This window comes from Oncorhynchus mykiss, chromosome 24 (assembly GCF_057628025.1).
Source record: "Oncorhynchus mykiss isolate SJ-2025 chromosome 24, ASM5762802v1, whole genome shotgun sequence".
NCBI lineage: Eukaryota > Metazoa > Chordata > Actinopteri > Salmoniformes > Salmonidae > Oncorhynchus > Oncorhynchus mykiss.
In genome coordinates, this window is record NC_143045.1 from 34,305,001 (window position 1) to 34,327,111 (window position 22,111).

The window sequence follows — 22,111 nt, forward strand, 5'->3', positions numbered from 1 at the left end:
CTGGCTGTGGAAAGACAAGTTGGCAGAAATAGACAGTGGACACATAGTAACCATGTAGTAACCATGTAGTAACCGTGTAGTGATAATTTAGTAATCATGTAGTAACCATGTAGTAACCACATAGTAACCATGTAGTAATCATGTAGTAATCACGCAGTAACCATGTAGTAATCATGTAGTACCCATGTAGTAACCATGTAGTAACCATGTAGTAACCATGTAGTTAACATGTAGTAATCATGTAGTACCCATGTAGTAACCATGTAGTAACCACGTAGTAATCATGTAGTACCCATGTAGTAACCATGTAGTAACCATGTAGTTAACATGTAGTAACCGTGTAGTAACCATGTAGTAACCATGTAGTAACCACGTAGTAACCATGTAGTAATCATGTAGTACCCATGTAGTAACCATGTAGTAACCATGTAGTTAACATGTAGTAACCGTGTAGTAACCATGTAGTAACCATGTAGTAACCATGTAGTTAACATGTAGTAACCGTGTAGTAATGTAGTTAACATGTAGTAACCGTGTAGTTAACATGTAGTAACCGTGTAGTAACCGTGTAGTAACCATGTAGTAACATGTAGTTAACATGTAGTAACCGTGTAGTAACCATGTAGTAACCATGTAGTAACCATGTAGTTAACATGTAGTAACCGTGTAGTAATGTAGTTAACATGTAGTAAATAGTTCTGTATAAAAAAAGCTTTTTTAATAAGGGTTGTGTTTTGTTCTCATCAAAACAATCCAACATCCAAAATAACATTATTATTTTTCTTTATTTTAACTATTTTCTACATTGTAGAATAATAGTGAAGACATCACAACTATGAAATAACACATATGGAATCATGTAGTATCCAAAAAAGTGTTAAACAAATCTAAATGTATTTTATGTTTTAGTTTCTTCAAAGTAGCCAACCTTAAACTTGATGACAGCTTTGTACACTCTTGAAATTCTCTCAACCAGCTTCATGAGGAATGCTTTTCCAACAGTCTTGAAAGAGTTCCCACATATGCTGAGCACTTGTTGGCTGCTTTTCTTTCACTGTGCGGATCAACTCATCCCAAACCATCTCAATTGGGTTAAGGTCGGGTGATTGTGAAGGCCAAGTCATCTGATGCAGCACTCCATCACTCTCCTACTCGGTCAAATAGCCCTTACACAGCCTGGAGGTGTGTTTTGGGTCACTGTCCTGTTGAAAAACAAATGATAGTCCCACTAAGTGTTACCCAGATGGGACGGCGTATTGCTGCAAAATGCTGTGATAGCCATGCTGGTTAAGTGTGCCTTGAATTCTAAATAAATCACTGAGTGTCACCAGCAAAACACCCCCACACCATCACACCTCCACCTCCATGCTTCACAGTGGGAACCACACATGCAGAGATCATCCATTCACCTACTCTGCATCTCACAAAGACACGACAGTTGAAACCAAAGATCTCAAATTTGGACTCATCAGACCAAAGGACAGATTTCCACCTCTTCTTATTGGTGTCCTTTAGTAGTGGTTTCTTTACAGCAATTCGACCATGAAGGCCTGATTCACGCAGTCTCCTCTGAACAGTTGATGTTGAGATGTGTCTGTTACTTGAACTCCGTGAAGCATTTATTTGGGCTGGTAACTCTAATGAAGTTCTCCTCTACAGCAGAAGTAACTCTGGGTCTTCCTTTCCTGTGATGGTCCTCATGAGAGACAGTTTCATCATAGCACTTGATGGTTTTTTCAACTGCACTTGAAGAAACTTTCAAAGTTCTTGACATTTTCCGTATTGACTGTCCTTCATGTCTTAAAGTAATGATGGACTGTCATTTGTCTTTCCTTATTTGAGCTGTTCTTGCCATAATATGGACTTGGTCTTTTACCAAATAGGGCTATCAAATTAACTTTTAACAAGGCACACCTGTTAATTCTAATGCATTCATGGTGACTACCTCATGAAGCTGGTTGAGAGAATGTCAAGAAAGTGCAAAGCTGTCATCAAGTTTAAGGGTGGCTACTTTGAAGATTCTCAAATATAAAATATATTTTGATTTGTTTAACACTTTTTTGGTCACTACATGATTCCATATGTGTTATTTCATAGTTTTGATATCTGTAACACTGCGAGTCGTAAAGCAAGTTCAGGTAGTTAATAAATAAACACGAAACACAAACAGCACACCGACAGGAAGAGAAACAATGACGACTGGGGAAGAAACCAAAGGGAAAGACTTATAAAGGGCAGGTCATCAAGGAGGTGATGGAGTCCAGGTGAGTGTCATTATACACAGATGCGTGTAACGCTGGTGACAGGTGTGCGTCGTAACGAACAGCCTGGTGACCTAGAGGCCGGAGTGGTAGCACACGTGACATTGTCTTCACTATTATTCTACATTGTAGAAAAAATAAAGAAAAAATAAAGAAAACCCTTTGAATGTGTCTAAACTTTTGACTGGCACTGCATATATTTCTTCAACACTTAATCAATGGTAAATGTGTATGGTTTGGTAAAGTATACATCTTTTTTGTTGTTGAGTCTTGAATGTGACACATTAGAGACATCAGAAAAATACTGAAATGGTGAAACCGCTGCATAAATACTCTCATTGAAAAGTACATATAACTTTAAACAATATAAACAATTTAAATATAAAACAATTACAAACAAACAAAAATACTGGCACCAGGAGTGGTTGAGTTTGCTTTCGCTCCATTAGAATACATAGAGGATTTAAAGATGAAAGGATTCCACAGGAAGGAAGGAAGGGAGGAAGGAAGGGTAGGAAAAGTGAGAACAGACAACAGCATCTCTCTGTAGTCCAGAGCCAACTAGTAACTCCTGTAGAGTCCCTTACAGAGTGGCAGTGGGTTGCCTCGAGGCACCGAGGTTCCAGTTGCCCACTGATAATGTCACTCAACACTAGTGAGAGTAATGCGGCACTGTCAGCTGTCTTTCTGTGAGTCTGGGGTCAGGGGTCATGGCCTAGGGTCAGCGGTCACGGTTAGGTGGGAGATGGACTCAGCTGAAGGATTTTTAGGTGTTTTTTTTCAACCCAATTTCGTAGTATCAAATTATTAGGAGTTACTATCTTGTCTCATCGCTACAACTCCCGTACAGGCTCGGGAGAGGCGAAGGTCGAAAGTCATGCGTCCTCCGAAACACAACCCAACCAAGCCGCACTGCTTTTAAACACAGCACACATCCAACCCGGAAGCCAGCCGCACCAATGTGTCGGAGGAAACACCGTGCACCTGGCAACCTTGGTTAGCGTGCACTGCGCCCGGCCTGCCACAGAAGTCGCTGGTGTGCGATGAGACAAGGATATCCCTACCGGCCAAACCCTCCCTAACCCGGACGACGCTAGGCCAATTGTGCATCGCCCCACGGACCTCCCAGTCGCGGCAGGCTGCGACCGAGCCTGGGCGCGAACCCAGAGTCTCTGGTGGCACAGCTAGCGCTGCGATGCAGTGCCCTCTTCTTTTAACTGAAACGTGGTTCCTGAGTAGTGTCTGAGTTACACAGTCTGTGAAGAGTCATGGATGTGCCTTTAGGCCCACAGCAGAACACCCCCACCCGCGTACCGAGGAAAGCACACACAGTACAGATACAACGTTGACACAACATGACCATTTTTTAAATGAATTATCCCAAAATGATCCAATCAGAAGATGTCTTTAAAAACTCCAAACATTTTACTCAATGCTTATTGGTCTTCCCTATCTCCTCAAAGAGCAACTTCCCAAAAGCTGGGAACTCAGAGGGCGGTACCTCTCCTTAGAAATGTTCTACAACAGAAAAATTCTAATGAGCTTCATAGTGTGATTTCAGCTCCTGATAGAAGTTACCTTTGTAGGATATATTTACCACATATCTAGGATCAGATTACCCTAGCCCCAAAATCTAGGATCAGATTAAACTAGCCCCAGATCTAGGATCAGATTACCCTAGCCCCAGATCTAGGATCAGAATACCCTAGCCTGAGATTTACGATCAGATTACCCTAGCCCCAGATCTAGGATCAGATTACCCTAGCCCCAGATCTAGGATCAGATTAACCTAGCCCCAGATCTAGGATCAGATTACCCTAGCCCCAAAATCTAGGATCAGATTAACCTAGCCCCAAAATCTAGGATCAGATTACCCTAGCCCCAGATCTAGGATCAGATTACCCTAGCCTGAGATTTACGATCAGATTACCCTAGCCCCAGATCTAGGATCAGATGACCCTAGCCTGCGATTTAGGATCAGATTACCCTAGCCCCAGATCTAGGATCAGGTTACCCTAGCCCGAGATTTAGGATCAGATGACCCTAGCCCCAGATCTAGGATCAGGTTACCCTAGCCCGAGATTTAGGATCAGATGACCCTAGCCCCAGATCTAGGATCAGATGACCCTAGCCCCAGATCTAGGATCATATTACCCTAGCCTGAGATTTAGGATCAGATTACCCCAGCCCCAGATCTAGGATCAGATGACCCTAGCCTGCGATTTAGGATCAGATTACCCTAGCCCCAGATCTAGGATCAGGTTACCCTAGCCCGAGATTTAGGATCAGATGACCCTAGCCCCAGATCTAGGATCAGGTTACCCTAGCCCCAGATCTAGGATCAGATTAACCTAGCCCCAGATCTAGGATCAGATTACCCTAGCCCCAAAATCTAGGATCAGATTAACCTAGCCCCAAAATCTAGGATCAGATTACCCTAGCCCCAGATCTAGGATCAGATTACCCTAGCCTGAGATTTACGATCAGATTACCCTAGCCCCAGATCTAGGATCAGATGACCCTAGCCTGCGATTTAGGATCAGATTACCCTAGCCCCAGATCTAGGATCAGATTACCCTAGCCTGAGATTTACGATCAGATTACCCTAGCCCCAGATCTAGGATCAGATTACCCTAGCCCCAGATCTAGGATCAGAATACCCTAGCCTGAGATTTACGATCAGATTACCCTAGCCCCAGATCTAGGATCAGATTACCCTAGCCCCAGATCTAGGATCAGATTAACCTAGCCCCAGATCTAGGATCAGATTACCCTAGCCCCAAAATCTAGGATCAGATTAACCTAGCCCCAAAATCTAGGATCAGATTACCCTAGCCCCAGATCTAGGATCAGATTACCCTAGCCTGAGATTTACGATCAGATTACCCTAGCCCCAGATCTAGGATCAGATGACCCTAGCCTGCGATTTAGGATCAGATTACCCTAGCCCCAGATCTAGGATCAGATTACACCTAGCCTGAGATTTAGGATCAGATTAACCTAGCCTGAGATCTAGGATCAGATTACCCTAGCCTGAGATTTAGGATCAGATTACCCTAGCCCCAGATCTAGGATCAGATTAACCTAGCCCCAGATCTAGGATCAGATTACCCTAGCCCCAGATCTAGGATCAGATTACCCTAGCCCCAGATCTAGGATCAGATTAACCTAGCCCCAGATCTAGGATGAGATTACCCTAGCCCCAGATCTAGGATCAGATTACCCTAGCCCCAAACCAAGAGGTTTTAGGTGGATAAAAACATATCTGACCCTGCATCAGCGGTTAGGGGAAACGTTTACCTACTCTATGAGTACGGGTCTGAGTCTTACAGGAAAAATATTATCCACTCTACAACATGAACTGCTTTGTCGGATATTAAATGGCAGGACAAGTCCACTTCATGTCTGCCTCTGAACCAGTGGTGTAAAGTGCTTAAGTAAACATACTTTTAAGTATTACTTAAGTAGTTTTTTGGGGGTATCTGTACCCCAAAATAATGTACTTTATACTCCATACATTTTCCCTGACACCCAAAAGTACTTGTTACATTTAGAATGCTTAGCAGGACAGGAAATGGTCCAATTTACACTTATCAAGAGGACATCCCTGCTCATCCCTACTGCCTCTAATCTGGAGGACTCACTAAACAGAGAACATCCCTGGTCATCTACTGCCTCTGATCTGGCGGAGTCACTAAACACAAATGCTTTGTTTGTAAATTATGTCTGAGTGTTGAAGTGTGTCCCTAGCTATCCGTTAAAAATAATAATGCTGTCTGGTTTGCTTAGTATTTACTTCTACTTTTGATACTTAAGTATATTTTAGCAATTACATTTACTTTTGATACTTAAGTAAATTTAAAACCAAATACTTTTAGACTTTAACTATATTCTCCTACATTAATTTAACATTTCCACAAACTTCAAAGTGTTTCCTTTCAAATGGTATCTATAATATGTATATCCTGGCTTCAGGTCCTGAGCTACAGGCAGTTAGATCTGGGTCAGATGTCATTTTAGGGGATCTTTTCTGTAAAGGGTCCGATCCTTAAGAGGGTTTACTACTCAAGTAGTATTTTACTGGGTGGCTTTCACTTTTACTTGAGTCATTTTCTATTAAGGTATCTTTACTTTTACTACAGTACAATTGGGTATTTTTTCCACCACCACTCTGAACTGTGAATCATGAACAAGATCAAATAAAAGATGCATGATTCCCATTCCACACGGTGTCTGCTGGAGGCAGAGGGAAATTAAAAGCACTGCAGTGATAAAACACCCTCTGAAAGACTCTGTGAAAGCACTGCAGTAATAAAACACCCTCTGAAAGACTCTGTGAAAGCACTGCAGTAATAAAACGCCCTCTGAAAGACTCTGTGAAAGCACTGCAGTAATACAACACCCTCTGAAAGACTGTGAAAGCACTGCAGTAATACAACACCCTCTGAAAGACTCTGTGAAAGAACTGCAGTAATAAAATGCCCTCTGAAAGACTCTGTTAAAGCACTGCAGTAATACAACACCCTCTGAAAGACTCTGTGAAAGCACTGCAGTAATACAACACCTTCTGAAAGACTCTGTGAAAGCACTGCAGTAATACAACACCTTCTGAAAGACTCTGTGAAAGCACTGCAGTAATAAAACGCCCTCTGAAAGACTCTGTGAAAGCACTGCTTTGTGTAGAAGGAAGATTTCACAGCCAGCGGGGCTGAATAAAGAAGGTAGTGTGCACTGCACAGTGCTCACTCACACACACACACACAAATAATGCACACACAAATTATGCATGCACACACACACACATACACACACACACACACACACATACACACTAAAATGTGCTGCATGGTGAATCTGAAGTCTGCATTGGCCGTGCAGCATTTACGGTGATACGGCCTCTGCAAAAGTCAGGGCATTCATACTTCTTGCGCTTTGGGGAGCAGGAATTTGTCAAGGATGTGAGTTTGTGTTTATACAGGACCTCCCGGCCTCACCTACCGTCAGCCAATCATGAGTTCGATTTGGCCTCTGCATGCCTCCGGAGAGTCCACAGTTGCATCACACACACCCTCCACACAAAGCCTCCGACCACATTTTCGGATCAAGTATAAATTGGCTTTAACACCCACAACACAACCCCAGTGGCATATATTCATGGATGCCAAAGGAAGCCAGCCCCCCCCCCCCCCCCCCAAAAAAAAAATAAGAAGAAATAAGAAAGATAAAAAATAATAATGTATCTTTCGTCTCTCTGTTTTCACAATTTTCCTTCAATTCGCAAGAGGCTGCATGTATCTCACCGGAGAAAGCATCCAAGCCAGCGAAACAGCGCCCCTCTGTCTCTGTATGTGTAGCCCATCTATCTGATGCTGTCTGGTCAAAAAGAGTATGACATTGTTGCCGCCCGTAGCATTGAATACAAGGGAAGCCAGCGAGCATTTGGCCTCCCTTGATAAAACTTTTTTATAAAATAATAGCCAATCAGTGTTGAGCTGAACTGAGTGAGCTCACCTGTGAATGGTCCTGGCGTACCAAAAAAAAAAGTGTAAAGGGAAGTCAGCTTGGATTTGGCTTCACACCAATCACATCACACCAATCATATCATACCAATCATATCACACCAATCATATCACACCAATCATATCACATCAAAAGCCAGACGTCATTGCAATCTCAACCACACTGCACACTGCCCTAACCCATCTGGACAAGAGGAATACCTATGTGAGAATGCTGTTCATCGACTACAGCTCGGCATTCAACACCATAGTACCCTCCAAGCTCGTCATCAAGCTCGAGACCCTGGGTCTCGACCCCGCCCTGTGCAACTGGGTACTGGACTTCCTGACGGGCCGCCCCCAGGTGGTGAGGGTAGGCAACAACATCTCCTCCCCGCTGATCCTCAACACTGGGGCCCCACAAGGGTGCGTTCTGAGCCCTCTCCTGTACTCCCTGTTCACCCACGACTGCGTGGCCACGCACGCCTCCAACTCAATCATCAAGTTTGCGGACGACACAACAGTGGTAGGCTTGATTACCAACAACGACGAGACGGCCTACAGGGAGGAGGTGAGGGCCCTCGGAGTGTGGTGTCAGGAAAATAACCTCACACTCAACGTCAACAAAACTAAGGAGATGATTGTGGACTTCAGGAAACAGCAGAGGGAACACCCCCCTATCCACATCGATGGAACAGTAGTGGAGAGGGTAGTAAGTTTTAAGTTCCTCGGCATACACATCACAGACAAACTGAATTGGTCCACTCACACAGACAGCATCGTGAAAAAGGCGCAGCAGCGCCTCTTCAACCTCAGGAGGCTGAAGAAATTCGGCTTGTCACCAAAAGCACTCACAAACTTCTACAGATGCACAATCGAGAGCATCCTGGCGGGCTGTATCACCGCCTGGTATGGCAACTGCACCGCCCTCAACCGTAAGGCTCTCCAGAGGGTAGTGAGGTCTGCACAACGCATCACCGGGGGCAAACTACCTGCCCTCCAGGACACCTACACCACCCGATGTCACAGGAAGGCCATAAAGATCATCAAGGACATCAACCACCCGAGCCACTGCCTGTTCACCCCGCTATCATCCAGAAGGCGAGGTCAGTACAGGTGCATCAAAGCTGGGACCGAGAGACTGAAAAACAGCTTCTATCTCAAGGCCATCAGACTGTTAAACAGCCACCACTAACACTGAGTGGCTGCTGCCAACACACTGACACTGACTCAACTCCAGCCACTTTAATAATGGGAATTGATGGGAAATGATGTAAATATATCACTAACCACTTTAAACAATGCTACCTTATATAATGTTACTTACCCTACATTATTCATCTCATATGCATACTGTACTCTATATCATCGACTGTATCCTTATGTAATACATGTATCACTAGCCACTTTAAACTATGCCACTTTGTTTACATACTCATCTCATTTGTACATACTGTACTCGATACCATCTACTGTATCTTGCCTATGCTGCTCTGTACCATCACTCATTCATATATCCTTATGTACATATTCTTTATCCCCTTACACTGTGTACAAGACAGTAGTTTTGGAATTGTTAGTTAGATTACTTGTTATTACTGCATTGTCGGAACTAGAAGCACAAGCATTTCGCTACACTCGCATTAACATCTGCTAACCATGTGTATGTGACAAATAAAATTTGGTTTGATTTGATTTGATTTGATTGACAGAAGGAACTTGAATTGTTGTTCTCCGGTGGCTAGCTAGCTAAAATTGTCCCTTTCCTAAATTAGCCACGGATTGTGCCCCTTGTCTGAGAGGATGGGTGTTCAATGTGTAGCTCCAGTAGATGTAGTAGGCTAATTTTAACTAGCTGGCTCCTCGTTGCCCATGAAAGGAAGCTAGGTTAGCGAGCAATACTTTTAGCCAGGTAGCCTAGGACACCAAAAACTAAAAGGGTGTACTGTCTGAGAGAGTCACAGACAATTTCATCAACATGAAAGAGAGGAGGACAGCATTGGCGTTTCTCAACAAGTTGGGTGACTCAACATGTTTTCTCTACTTGCACACACTCACACCATAGACATCTACATCATACTTAGCTTATGTTGATTGGACTAAATAGTGTTTTTGGTATCTTTTAGTTGTTATTGAAAACTAAACATAGGTGATTTGATGATGTTGAAATGTTAAAGTTGAAATAGTCCTGCCTGGAATAGTGGAGGCAGCTCCTGTTTTCTTTGTGAGAAAAAAAAATGTGATTATTTTTCCTAGTGAAGGTTTCCGTCCTTCACTATCTCTATCCATCTCTTAGCTCTTTATCTTTCTCTCTTCACCAATCTGTGGTGTACCCTGCCCTCTACTGGCTGGCTGGCTGGCTGGCTGGAGTGAGTGAGTGAGTGAGTGAGTGAGTGAGTGAGTGAGTGAGTGAGTGAGTGAGTGAGTGAGTGAGTGAGTGAGTGACAACCAACTGTGTTTTTGAGTGTCCCACCAGTGTCTGGCTGACGAAGAGCTGCAGGTTCAGATAATCAGGTCTGTTTTCCTGCCACAGCTAGAGAGAGAGAGAGAGACCCTAATTGACAACCAAACAAACCAAAACAAAGGCAAAGTCTTCTCATGCTTTGTTGATTTCAAAAAAGCCTTCGACTCAATCTGGCATGAGGGTCTGCTATACAAACTGATGGAAAGTGGTGTTGGGGGTAAAACATACGACATTATAAAATCCATGTACACAAACAACAAGTGTGCGGTTAAAATTGGCAAAAAACACACACATTTCTTCACACAGGGTCGTGGGGTTAGACAGGGATGCAGTTTAAGCCCCACCCTCTTCAACATATATATCAACGAATTGGCGCGGGCACTAGAAAAGTCTGCAGCACCCGGCCTCCCCCTGCTAGAATCCGAAGTCAAATGTCTGCTGTTTGCCGATGATCTGGTGCTTCTGTCACCAACCAAGGAGGGCCTACAGCAGCACCTAGATCTTATGCACAGATTCTGTCAGACCTGGGCCCTGACAGTAAATCTCAGTAAGACCAAAATAATGGTGTTCCAAAAAAGGTCCAGTCACCAGGACCACAAATACAAATTCAATCTAGACACTGTTGCCCTAGAGCACACAAAAAACGATACATACCTTGGCCTAAACATCAGCGCCACAGGTAACTTCCACAAAGCTGTGAACGATCTGAGAGACAAGGCAAGAAGGGCATTCTATGCCATCAAAAGAAACATAAATTTCAACATACCAATTAGGATTTGGCTAAAAATACTTGAATCAGTCATAGAGCCCATTGCCCTTTATGGTTGTGAGGTCTGGGGTCCGCTCACCAACCAAGACTTCACAAAATGGGACAAACACCAAATTGAGACTCTGCACGCAGAATTCTGCAAAAATATCCTCCGTGTACAACGTAGAACACCAAATAATGCATGCAGAGCAGAATTAGGCCGATACCCACTAATTATCAAAATCCAGAAAAGAGCCGTTAAATTCTACAACCACCTAAAAGGAAGTGATTCACAAACCTTCCATAACAAAGCCATCACCTACAGAGAGATGAACCTGGAGAAGAGTCCCCTAAGCAAGCTGGTCCTGGGGCTCTGTTCACAAACACAAACACACCCTACAGAGCCCCAGGACAACAGCACAATTAGACCCAACCAAATCATGAGAAAACAAAAAGATAATTACTTGACACATTGGAAAGAATTAACAAAAAAACAGAGCAAACTAGAATGCTATTTGGCCCTAAACAGAGAGTACACAGCGGCAGAATACCTGACCACTGTGACTGACCCAAAATTAAGGAAAGCTTTGACTATGTACAGACTCAGTGAGCATAGCCTTGCTATTGAGAAAGGCCGCCGTAGGCAGACATGGCTCTCAAGAGAAGACAGGCTATGTGCTCACTGCCCACAAAATGAGGTGGAAACTGAGCTGCACTTCCTAACCTCCTGCCCAATGTATGACCATATTAGAGAGACATATCTCCCTCAGATTACACAGATCCACAAAGAATTCGAAAACAAATCCAAATTTGAAAAACTCCCATATCTACTGGGTGAAATTCCACAGTGTGCCATCACAGCAGCAAGATTTGTGACCTGTTGCCACGAGAAAAGGGCAACCAGTGAAGAACACACACCATTGTAAATACAACCCATATTTATGCTTATTTATTTTATCTTGTGTCCTTTAACCATTTGTACATTGTTAAAACACTGTATATATATATATAATATGACATTTGTAATGTCTTTACTGTTTTGAAACCTCTGTATGTGTAATGTTTACTGTTAATTTTTGTTGTTTTTCACTTTATATTTTCACTTTGTATGTTGTCTACCTCACTTGCTTTGGCAATGTTAACACATGTTTCCCATGCCAATAAAGCCCTTGAATTGAATTGAATTGAGAGAGAGATAGAGAGATGGAATGAGAGAGAGAGAGAGAGAGAGAGAGAGAGAGGGAGATAGAGGTTGAGAGAGTGAAAGAGCGAGGGTGAGAGAGATGAGAGAGAGCGAGAGAGATGGAATGAGAGAGAGAGAGAGAGAGAGAGAGAGAGAGAGAGAGATGGAATGAGAGAGAGAGAGAGAGGGAGAGAGAGAGAGAATGAGAGAGAGAGAATGAGATATGGAATGAGAGAGAGAGAGAGAGAGAGAGAGAGAGAGATATGGAATGAGAGAGAGAGAGAGAGAGAGAGAGAGAGAGGGAGAGAGAGAGAGAGAATGAGATATGGAATGAGAGAGAGAGAGAGAGAGAGAGAGAGATAAGATAAGATAAGATAAGATAGATAGATAGATAGATAGATAGATAGATAGATAGATAGATAGATAGATAGATAGATAGATAGATAGATAGATAGATAGATAGATAGATAGATAGATAGATAGATAGATAGATAGATAGATAGATAGATAGATAGATAGATAGATAGATAGATAGATAGATAGATAGATAGATAGATAGATAGATAGATAGATAGATAGACAGATAGATAGATAGATAGATAGATAGATAGATAGATAGATAGATAGATAGATAGATAGATAGATAGATAGATAGATAGATAGATAGATAGATAGATAGATAGATAGATAGATAGATAGATAGATAGATAGATAAATAGACAGATAGATAGATAGACATAAATTTCAACATACCTAAAAATACTTCAATCAGTCATAGAGCCCTTCATTGCCCTTTATGGTTGTGAGGTCTGGGGTCCGCTCACCAACCAAGACTTCACAAAATGGGACAAACACCAAATTGAGACTCTGCATGCAGAATTCTGCAAAAATATCCTCCGTGTACAACGTAGAACACCAAATAATGCATGCAGAGCAGAATTAGGTTGATACCCACTAATTATCAAAATCCAGAAAAGAGCCATTGAATTTTACAACCACCTAAAAGGAAGCGATTCCCAAAGCTTCCATAACAATGCCATCACCTACAGAGAGATGAACATGGAGAAGAGTCCCCTAAGCAAGCTGGTCTTGGGGCTCTGTTTACAAACACAAATACACCCCACAGAGCCCCAGGACAGCAGCACAATTAGACCCAACCAAATCATGAGAAAACAAAAAGATAATTACTTGACACATTGGAAAGAATTAACAAAAAAAAACTGAGCAAACTAGAATGCTATTTGTCCCTAAACAGAGAGTACACAGCGGCAGAATACCTGACCACTGTGACTGACCCAAACATAAGGAAAGCTTTGACTATGTACAGACTCAGTGAGCATAGCCTTGCTATTGAGAAAGGCCGCCGTAGGTAGACATGGCTCTCAAGAGAAGACAGGCTATGTGCTCACTGCCCACAAAATGAGGTGGAAACTGAGCTGCACTTCCTAACCTCCTGCCCAATGTATGACCATTGTAGAGACACATATTTCCCTCAGATTACACAGATCCACAAAGAATTCGAAAACAAATCCAATTTTGATAAACTCCCATATCTATTGGGGGAAATACCACAGTGTGCCATCACAGCAGCAAGATTTGTGACCTGTTGTCACAAGAAAAGGGCAACCAGTGAAGAACAAACACCATTGTAAATACAACCCATATTTATGTTTATTTATTTTATCTTTTGTCCTTTAAGCAATTGTACATTGTTACAACACTGTATATATATATATAATATGACATTTGTGGGGTCTGAAATTATTGACACCTTTGATAAAGATGGGCAATAATGACTGTATAAAATAAATATTTTAAATACTGAGCTATATTGTCTGCAAAATTATATTATTTTATACTAATACAATTGCTCAGAGAAAGAGATGTACTTTTAGCAAGTAATACTTATTTCTCAAAAAGGCAGGGGTCAAAAGTATTGGCACCCCTAAAGATTCTAAGAAATAAAGTAGTCAAAAGTTTAGTATTTGGTCCCATATTCCTAGCACACAATGACTACTTCAAGCTTGTGACTCTACAAACTTGTTGGATGAATTTACAGTTCCTTTGGTTCAGATTATTTTGTGCCCAAAATAAATTAATGGTAAAAATGGACTTTGGAGTCACTTTTATTGTACATAAACTTTGACCCTCTGTAAATTCACACTCATCATTATTAATGATCCATTCAGGATTTTCCTTAGTCATGGTAACATCCACATTAACGTAGAAGTGTTTAGAAACATTATTTTCTTATTTATAATAAAAGGGACTCCAAAATGATACAATCCATTATTTACCATTCATTTCTATTGAGCACAACATTATCTGAAACACGCCCAAAACAAACTGCAAATGCATCCACCAAGTTGTAGAGTCACAAGCTTGATGTCGTCATTGCATGCTGGGAAATATGGGACTACTTTACTGATTTTATTGTCCCTGTGGGGGACATTATGTTTTGGGATCGCGTTTAAAATAGTATTCAAGAAAAAGGACAATGCTGTAGACATTAAATTCACAAAATGTAAAAATACTAAAGTATTTTATAAGAATCTTTAGGGAGGTCAATTTGTATGCCTACTTTTTCGGAGAAAAATAATAATACTTTCTCTGAGCGATTGTATTAATATAAAATATTATAATTTCCTATTTTTTTGCATACAATATAGCTCAAAAACTTTATTAACCCTAACCAATAGTCTGGACAAGATGGCGCTGGAGAGCAAGGCTGACGTTTTACGTATTCCTGACTAATTGTGTTTTTTTGTTTGTTTCTTTGTAACTTATTTTTTTTTAACTTATTTTGTACATAATGTTGCTGCTACAGTCTCTTATGACCGAAAATAACTTCTGGGCATCAGAACTGCGATTACTCAGCACGGACTGGCAGAATCCTTTTTTTCTTTAGCGAGCCCGAAGTGAATACACCTGTATTCGGCGCATGTGACAGATGACATTTAATTTGAACCCTAAATGTAACCCTAACCTTAATCCTTAGAAACTCAGCAAAAAAATAAACGTCCTCACTGTCAACTGCGTTCATTTTCAGAAAACTTAACATGTGTACATATTTGTATGAACATAACCAGATTCAACAACTGAGACATAAACTGTTCACCCTCGGATCCAACAATTCCCAGACGTGCTCAATGGAATTGAGATCCGTCAGCAAGACGCAGCGAGAAAATCACTGCAGCAAGACGCAGCGACTCACGTGAGCAGCTGGTGGGTCATATGACCGAGGGGAAAGTTCCTTCTGATTGTACAAAAGCGCAGAGGACATTACACAAACCCGTCTCCCAGGTGCATCGAAGTACGGGGAAATATAGTCTACATTTTTCTAGTTGTGCTTATACGTAGACTCAAATATCTGCAAACAGGAGTGTGGTGTGACGCGATGAAGGTGAGCGGTGTGTTGTTTTGTGTGTTCCTGCTCTGGGTGGAGGGCTCCCAGGCTGATACCCCGGCCAACTGCACATATGAAGACCTGTTGGGCACCTGGGTGTTCCAAGTATCGAAGGGGGGACAAGACAAAGGCATCAACTGCTCTATGATGGGTAAGAGCTGGAAATACGGAACGACCTCACGCTTTAAGCAATCAAGTAGGCTATGTAACAAACTTTTAATTGGTTCAAGTGTTAACTTGACCCGGTAGTCTATTGCCTTAGTTTGTAGGCTATTGATTTAGCTTTTGTATCGAGCATTGTGTCATTGTTACAACTTTCACCTCTGCCCAATGTTACAATGTCTACCCCGTCTTACTTTGCAATACAGAAGAAGCTCACATTTTAATTGAGTAGTAATTACCAAAATGTCTCTGTTTTTAAAAAGACACCATTGATAAGTCGATAACGGTGCGCCTGGAGAAGCTGTCTGTGGCGGTGGACGACCTGGGGAACACGGGATTCTTCACCCTCATCTACAATCAGGGCTTTGAGGTTGTCCTCAACGACTACAAGTGGTTTGGCTTCTTCAAGGCAGGTTTAAGATCTCACTTGTTTCATTCAGGGTTCCACTTTAGTCTATAACAGTAGCATCTATGTCAAGAGGTCTGGAACATTTTTGGTGAATATGGAATTACATTGTCATTTAATCTCCAGCCTGTAGGCTACAGAAAAGACCACATCCTTGTTCTACCATATTCTATCTGCTACAGGATTGTTGATGGGATGTTGACGTGCTGCACAGATGTTTCTATAGCAGCTTCCTGGAGAGGTGTGCTGGGAATAGACAAGCAGTGGACACTGATTATCAAAGGGTGGCATAAGCTCTCACGTAAAAACCCATATGCCACTGGTTGAGAGGAACTGTCATTTACTTTGGGCAGAATTGTGAGGTTTTATGTGTTAGGTGCATCTTGGTCAGTTTAGCTCAGTCAATGCCATCTATTCCTCCTGATGACCGGGCTGGCCGTGATGGAAGTCCTCCTACCTTGTAGCCTTGTACATTAAGTTTCAGACACATGGCTGGTCACCTTTCCTGTTATTGCAGGGTTGGTAGTTCAATCACTAATCTGACTTTTACATCTCAGTTGCTACACTGATATATTCAGGCTTGTGTTTCAAAGATACTTTGAGTGTTGATCCTTTTTCATTTGGGGTTGTATTTCGTTTGACTTTGTCACGTGACTTCCTTGTGACTATCAGGGGAAATGTTCAGTGTTGTCCCTCCTACATGGTTTAGCTGACATCTGCACGTCACTTGTACTTCCTTATTGAAACCGTCTGGACTTGTTTCAGCACAGTGACACACCACATGCTTCACTGGAAAAGCCCATTGTTAGTTACTCATTGCTGCTGTTCATAACGCCACACTGTCTGCTCATATTGAAAGCGGTTATCAGGGTAACTGCCACCTCCACTTGCATAAAACCTCACTGACTTGTAGCTCTTGTTTTTTAATCTTTAACTCGGGCCATTAAGATTCAATATGTGATCGTCCTCTTTCTACACAACACACAGGGATGCCTCGTACAGACTGATTTTTCTCCTCTCTGTTCCAGTACTCTGAGCAGGGCTCTGAGGTGACCAGCTACTGTGACCAGACTCTGCCAGGCTGGGTCCATGATTCTCTGGGAAACAACTGGGCCTGCTTCACTGCCAAGAGGGTTGTCCCAACACCCCCTCGCTCCATAGACACACACCGCTACCATCCCAATGACCTGTGAGTAGCCTCAGGGTTTTATAGCAGGCTTGACACTCTGTGCCCAATAATAATGCTCTCCAATAATCACCTATGTTTTCACATTAAAGTCCTATAATTGGCTAGAAGGCTATTTTCATCCATGGTCCCATTTTAGTGTGAGCATTGCTCATATTGAAAAACAAGCAGTCTGCCTAGTTTAGACTCTCTTTTACGTTGGCTGTCAGTCACTGCTCATGTGTTGTGTGAGTCATGTGTTCTGGTCTGAGCAGTGCTCTCTCCGTCTGGCTGTTCTAGTGCTCCTGCATTTGTTCATTCTGTTTTCATTCCTTCAGGCTGTGTAGGTCTGTTTACTCCTCTCATGTGGGGTATATGTCAATCAATTCATTCAAATGAATATTTATAAAGCCTGATTTTTACATCAGCCGATGTCACAAAGTGCTATACAGAAACCCAGCCTAAAACCCCAAACAGCAAGCAATGTAGAAGCAGTCTTTACATTTGTGTCGGTCTGTTTACTCCTCCCCCAGGTTGGTGTAGGTCTGTTTACTCCTCCCCCAGGTTGGTGTAGGTCTGTTTACTCCTCCCCCAGGTTGGTGTAGGTCTGTTTACTCCTCCCCCAGGTTGGTGTAGGTCTGTTTACTCCTCCCTCCCCAGGTTCCTCCAGAGGTCCTACAAACACAACCTGGACTTCATTGACTCCATCAACGTGGCTCAGAGCTCCTGGAAAGCCATGGCCTACAGCGAACATGAGACCTACACTCTGCAGCAGCTAATGCACAGAGCCGGGGGACCAGCTTCACACATCCCCAGGTACAGTCATTCACTTGTGACACTATGTATTGAAACAGGAATTCAATTATTATGAAACTCATTTTGGTGAACTTCACACAAGGAAGAAGCAGGATGTCTGTCAGCTGTGAGATTTGTTACTTCTGAAAGAAAAGGGTGACAATCAGGGATTTAACTTTGTTTAAGTGGGGGGGGGGGGACATCATTTATTATATTTTATCCTGTCAAACACTCCACACAGCCCACCTGACTGCTCGGCGGCGTCCGCATGGTCCTAAAGCACACCTTCGCCTCATTTTGCATCACATTCCAACGATCAAACTGGGGGTGACAAAAGCAATTTCATAATGTGGGAGGGACAGGTCCACAGTGACAGTTGTGCCCCTGGAGAGAATAGTCATGGCAGATGAGTCCAAGGCTAGAGGGTTCTGTTTTAGGATAATGGGACACAGTCTGGCCCCAACTCGTCTAGACTGCTCTGGTATGACTGATAGTAAGAGGCACTCTGTACAAGGGCTTACAAATGCCTGAGGTTTCTTTCTCTCTCAACCCCCAGCTGAGTTGTATTTCTCTCCACTCGTTCACTCCCCCCTCATGGATTTTAAAGGAATGGTTTGGTGTCAGAAATATGTTGAACTAAGTACAGTCATTATGGTGACACCAATCCATAGTGTGGGGGGGACTAGTGATCACCTCAGGAGACTGTGGGGTAGAGATCACCTTGGTGGTGGTCAGTAGGTATGAAACAGGACTCTAAAACAGAGGTAGTACCTAAAGGTGTTCAATAGGAACACTCATTTTGGATTCATTGCAAAACATGCCCATGGTGTACCCTTATTGTATGAGTCTATGCTCCTCCCCAGACGTGTTGGCCCCGCCCCTGTGACATCAACGCTAGCCAAGATGGCGGCCGGCCTCCCTGAGCGCTGGGACTGGAGAGATGTCAACGGAGTCAACTACCTCAGTCCTGTCCGCAACCAGGGTAACTCACGCTGGGTCAAATACCTACACTTGTATATCGTGACTGTTGGCAAAATGTCTCCTCTCACAACCCATGTGTTTAATGTTCAGCCTTGCTGCTGTGTCTGAGGCCTTAGGAATGTCCTCTACAGGGCAGGGTACCACTGCCTGTCCTAGTTAGAGAACTGCTAAATCAATGTTCCTGTCTCAACCCCACAGATAACATGCTCGTGTGTAGTGATTATTGCATCACCCTCCATGTGAAGCCTCTGACCACATTTTCATCTCCAGCATAAATGGGCTTTTAGGATTCATTCCCACAGAACTCTAGTTGCAGGTTAAAGATGATCCACGGACTGCTTGACCGGGTGTCTGGTTCTTAGTGGTGACTGATATTACAGTGAGGTTTTTGATTGGTTGTGACAGTGCAGGGTTTGATTGGTACTCTGTGGGCTCCAGCTTCGTGTGGTAGCTGCTATTCCTTTGCCTTAATGGGAATGTTGGAGGCTCGTGTCCGGCTCCAAACCAACAACACCGAGACTCCCATCTTCAGCCCACAGCAGGTCGTGTCCTGCTCCCAGTACTCCCAAGGTAATGAGAGAACACACTCTGCATAATTGTACCTTAACGGTGTTTGTGTATTTCTCCCATATCTAAGCCCTCTTACTTCTCCCTCTCAGGTTGTGACGGTGGTTTCCCCTACCTCATTGGGAAGTACGTCCAGGACTTTGGGATCGTGGAAGAGTCGTGTTATCCGTACGCTGGGACAGATTCCCCGTGTGACGTTCCCGATGGCTGTCTCCGCCACTACACTTCGGACTACAGCTACGTCGGAGGGTTCTACGGAGGCTGCAGCGAGTCTGCCATGATGCTGGAACTGGTCAAGAACGGACCCATGGGGGTGGCCTTTGAGGTGGGACACACACACGTTGGTTTGAGCATTGGCTAGCTCTATATGAATAATGGCCAGTATTAGTAGTTCTAAGTCAAAATGACCAGGTGTCTTCCTCACACTGTTCTCGTCCAGGTGTATCCTGACTTCATGCACTACAAGGAGGGTATCTACCACCACACGGGCCTCCATGACTCCTACAACCCGTTTGAGCTGACCAACCACGCGGTGCTGCTGGTGGGCTACGGCCAATGTCACGTCACGGGTCAGAAGTTCTGGGTGGTGAAGAACAGCTGGGGGACGACGTGGGGCGAGGAGGGCTTCTTCAGGGTCAGACGGGGGTCTGACGAGTGTGCCATCGAGAGCATCGCTGTGGCAGCCAAGCCCATCCCTAAACTGTAGAGGGTCTACGGGGGTGGGAGGGAAAGGGTTCATCTTTAGGCATTTTCCCAATTGGAACCTAGCCTGAAGTCTACAATTGCATATAAATGTGATATTTTGAAATGGCTGGGACGTTGTCAGAGTTAGTGACTGTAAAAGTGTTCCCCCCACGCTCGCTAGACAGTCTGATCCTTGCCAGTCAGATGCAATTTTGTGAATGATGCCAAAAGGGAACCTGCTATAATTCCCTGTACCTGGGATTTGTAGTTTTATTAGTATGTTGTAGTTAGTCTGGTGATTGATAGGAGGGCAGAGAACCTCTACTCTTTATCTGTAATCTCAGGGGAGACTGTCCTGTGATCTTAAATATATTCCTTGTTGCAAGTCATCTCTGTACTGTCCTCTCCTATCTCTGCTGATGCTGTAAATTGGAGTCTCCTGGGAATGTTCAAAGGGACTGGCTCATGCTGTTGGAAGGGATGCAGTATGATTCAATGTTGCCTTTCATTAGAAATGTCAGCTTTCCAATAAGATCACATCATGCATGTTCAGATTGTCTGCTTATTTACAATTTGAAAGAAAATAAATAATATTTGTAGAAATATTTTCAGCGGTGCTGACATTTACTTTTCTATACTGACTGCTTAAGATTGATCAATGTGTGTGCATAACTTCTAAACTCAGCAAAAAAAGAAATATCCTCTCACTGTCAACTGCATTTATTTTAAACAACGTAACATGTGCAAATATTTGTATGAACATAAGATTCAACAACCTGAGACATGAACTGAACAAGTTCCAGACATGTGACAAACAAATGTTATGTGTCCCTGAACAAAGGGGAGGGGGGGGGTCAAAAGTAAGTCAGTATCTGGTGTGGCCACCCTCCACTACAGTCACTAGACGGTGCTATAACCCCAGATATCAGCCCCTCCACTACAGTCACTAGACGGTGCTATAACCCCAGATATCAGCCCCTCCACTACAGTCACTAGACGGTGCTATAACCCCAGATATCAGCCCCTCCACTACAATCACTAGACGGTGCTATAACCCCAGATATCAGCCCCTCCACTACAGTCACTAGACGGTGCTATAACCCCAGATATCAGCCCCTCCACTACAATCACTAGACGGTGCTATAACCCCAGATATCAGCCCCTCCACTACAGTCACTAGACGGTGCTATAACCCCAGATATCAGCCCCTCCACTACAGTCACTAGACGGTGCTATAACCACATATCAGCCCCTCCACTACAATCACTAGACGGTGCTATAACCCCAGATATCAGCCCCTCCACTACAGTCACTAGACGGTGCTATAACCCCAGATATCAGCCCCTCCACTACAGTCACTAGACGGTGCTATAACCCCAGATATCAGCCCCTCCACTACAGTCACTAGACGGTGCTATAACCCCAGATATCAGCCCCTCCACTACAGTCACTAGACGGTGCTATAACCACATATCAGCCCCTCCACTACAGTCACTAGACGGTGCTATAACCCCAGATATCAGCCCCTCCACTACAGTCACTAGACGGTGCTATAACCCCAGATATCAGCCCCTCCACTACAGTCACTAGACGGTGCTATAACCCCAGATATAAGCCCCTCCACTACAGTCACTAGACGGTGCTATAACCCCAGATATCAACCCCTCCACTACAGTCACTAGACGGTGCTATAACCCCAGATATCAGCCCCTCCACTACAGTCACTAGACGGTGCTATAACCCCAGATATAAGCCCCTCCACTACAGTCACTAGACGGTGCTATAACCCCA

The 22,111-nt window shown here is 43.4% G+C and overlaps 1 protein-coding gene across 1 annotated transcript; it reads left to right on the forward strand.

Annotated features, from left to right (window-relative positions):
• The first annotated feature begins 14,522 nt into the window (after window positions 1-14,522).
• LOC110503180 (dipeptidyl peptidase 1) lies at window positions 14,523-20,925 on the forward strand. The gene is made up of 8 exons (XM_021581538.3): window positions 14,523-15,711; window positions 15,986-16,131; window positions 17,157-17,317; window positions 17,954-18,109; window positions 18,952-19,070; window positions 19,508-19,639; window positions 19,729-19,961; window positions 20,076-20,925. Exons 1-8 carry the CDS (start codon window positions 15,552-15,554, stop codon window positions 20,340-20,342), a joined length of 1,374 nt encoding a protein of 457 aa, XP_021437213.3. The 5' UTR covers window positions 14,523-15,551; the 3' UTR covers window positions 20,343-20,925.
• Window positions 20,926-22,111: the final 1,186 nt, after the last annotated feature.

Coding starts and splice junctions, on each gene's coding strand:
- LOC110503180 (XM_021581538.3), top strand. CDS start 15,552: ATGAAGGTGAGCGGTGTGTTGTTTTGTGTGTTCCTGCTCTGGGTGGAG. Junction 15,712..15,985: donor CATCAACTGCTCTATGATGG/GTAAGAGCTGGA, acceptor GTTTTTAAAAAG/ACACCATTGATAAGTCGATA. Junction 19,962..20,075: donor CCATGGGGGTGGCCTTTGAG/GTGGGACACACA, acceptor GTTCTCGTCCAG/GTGTATCCTGACTTCATGCA.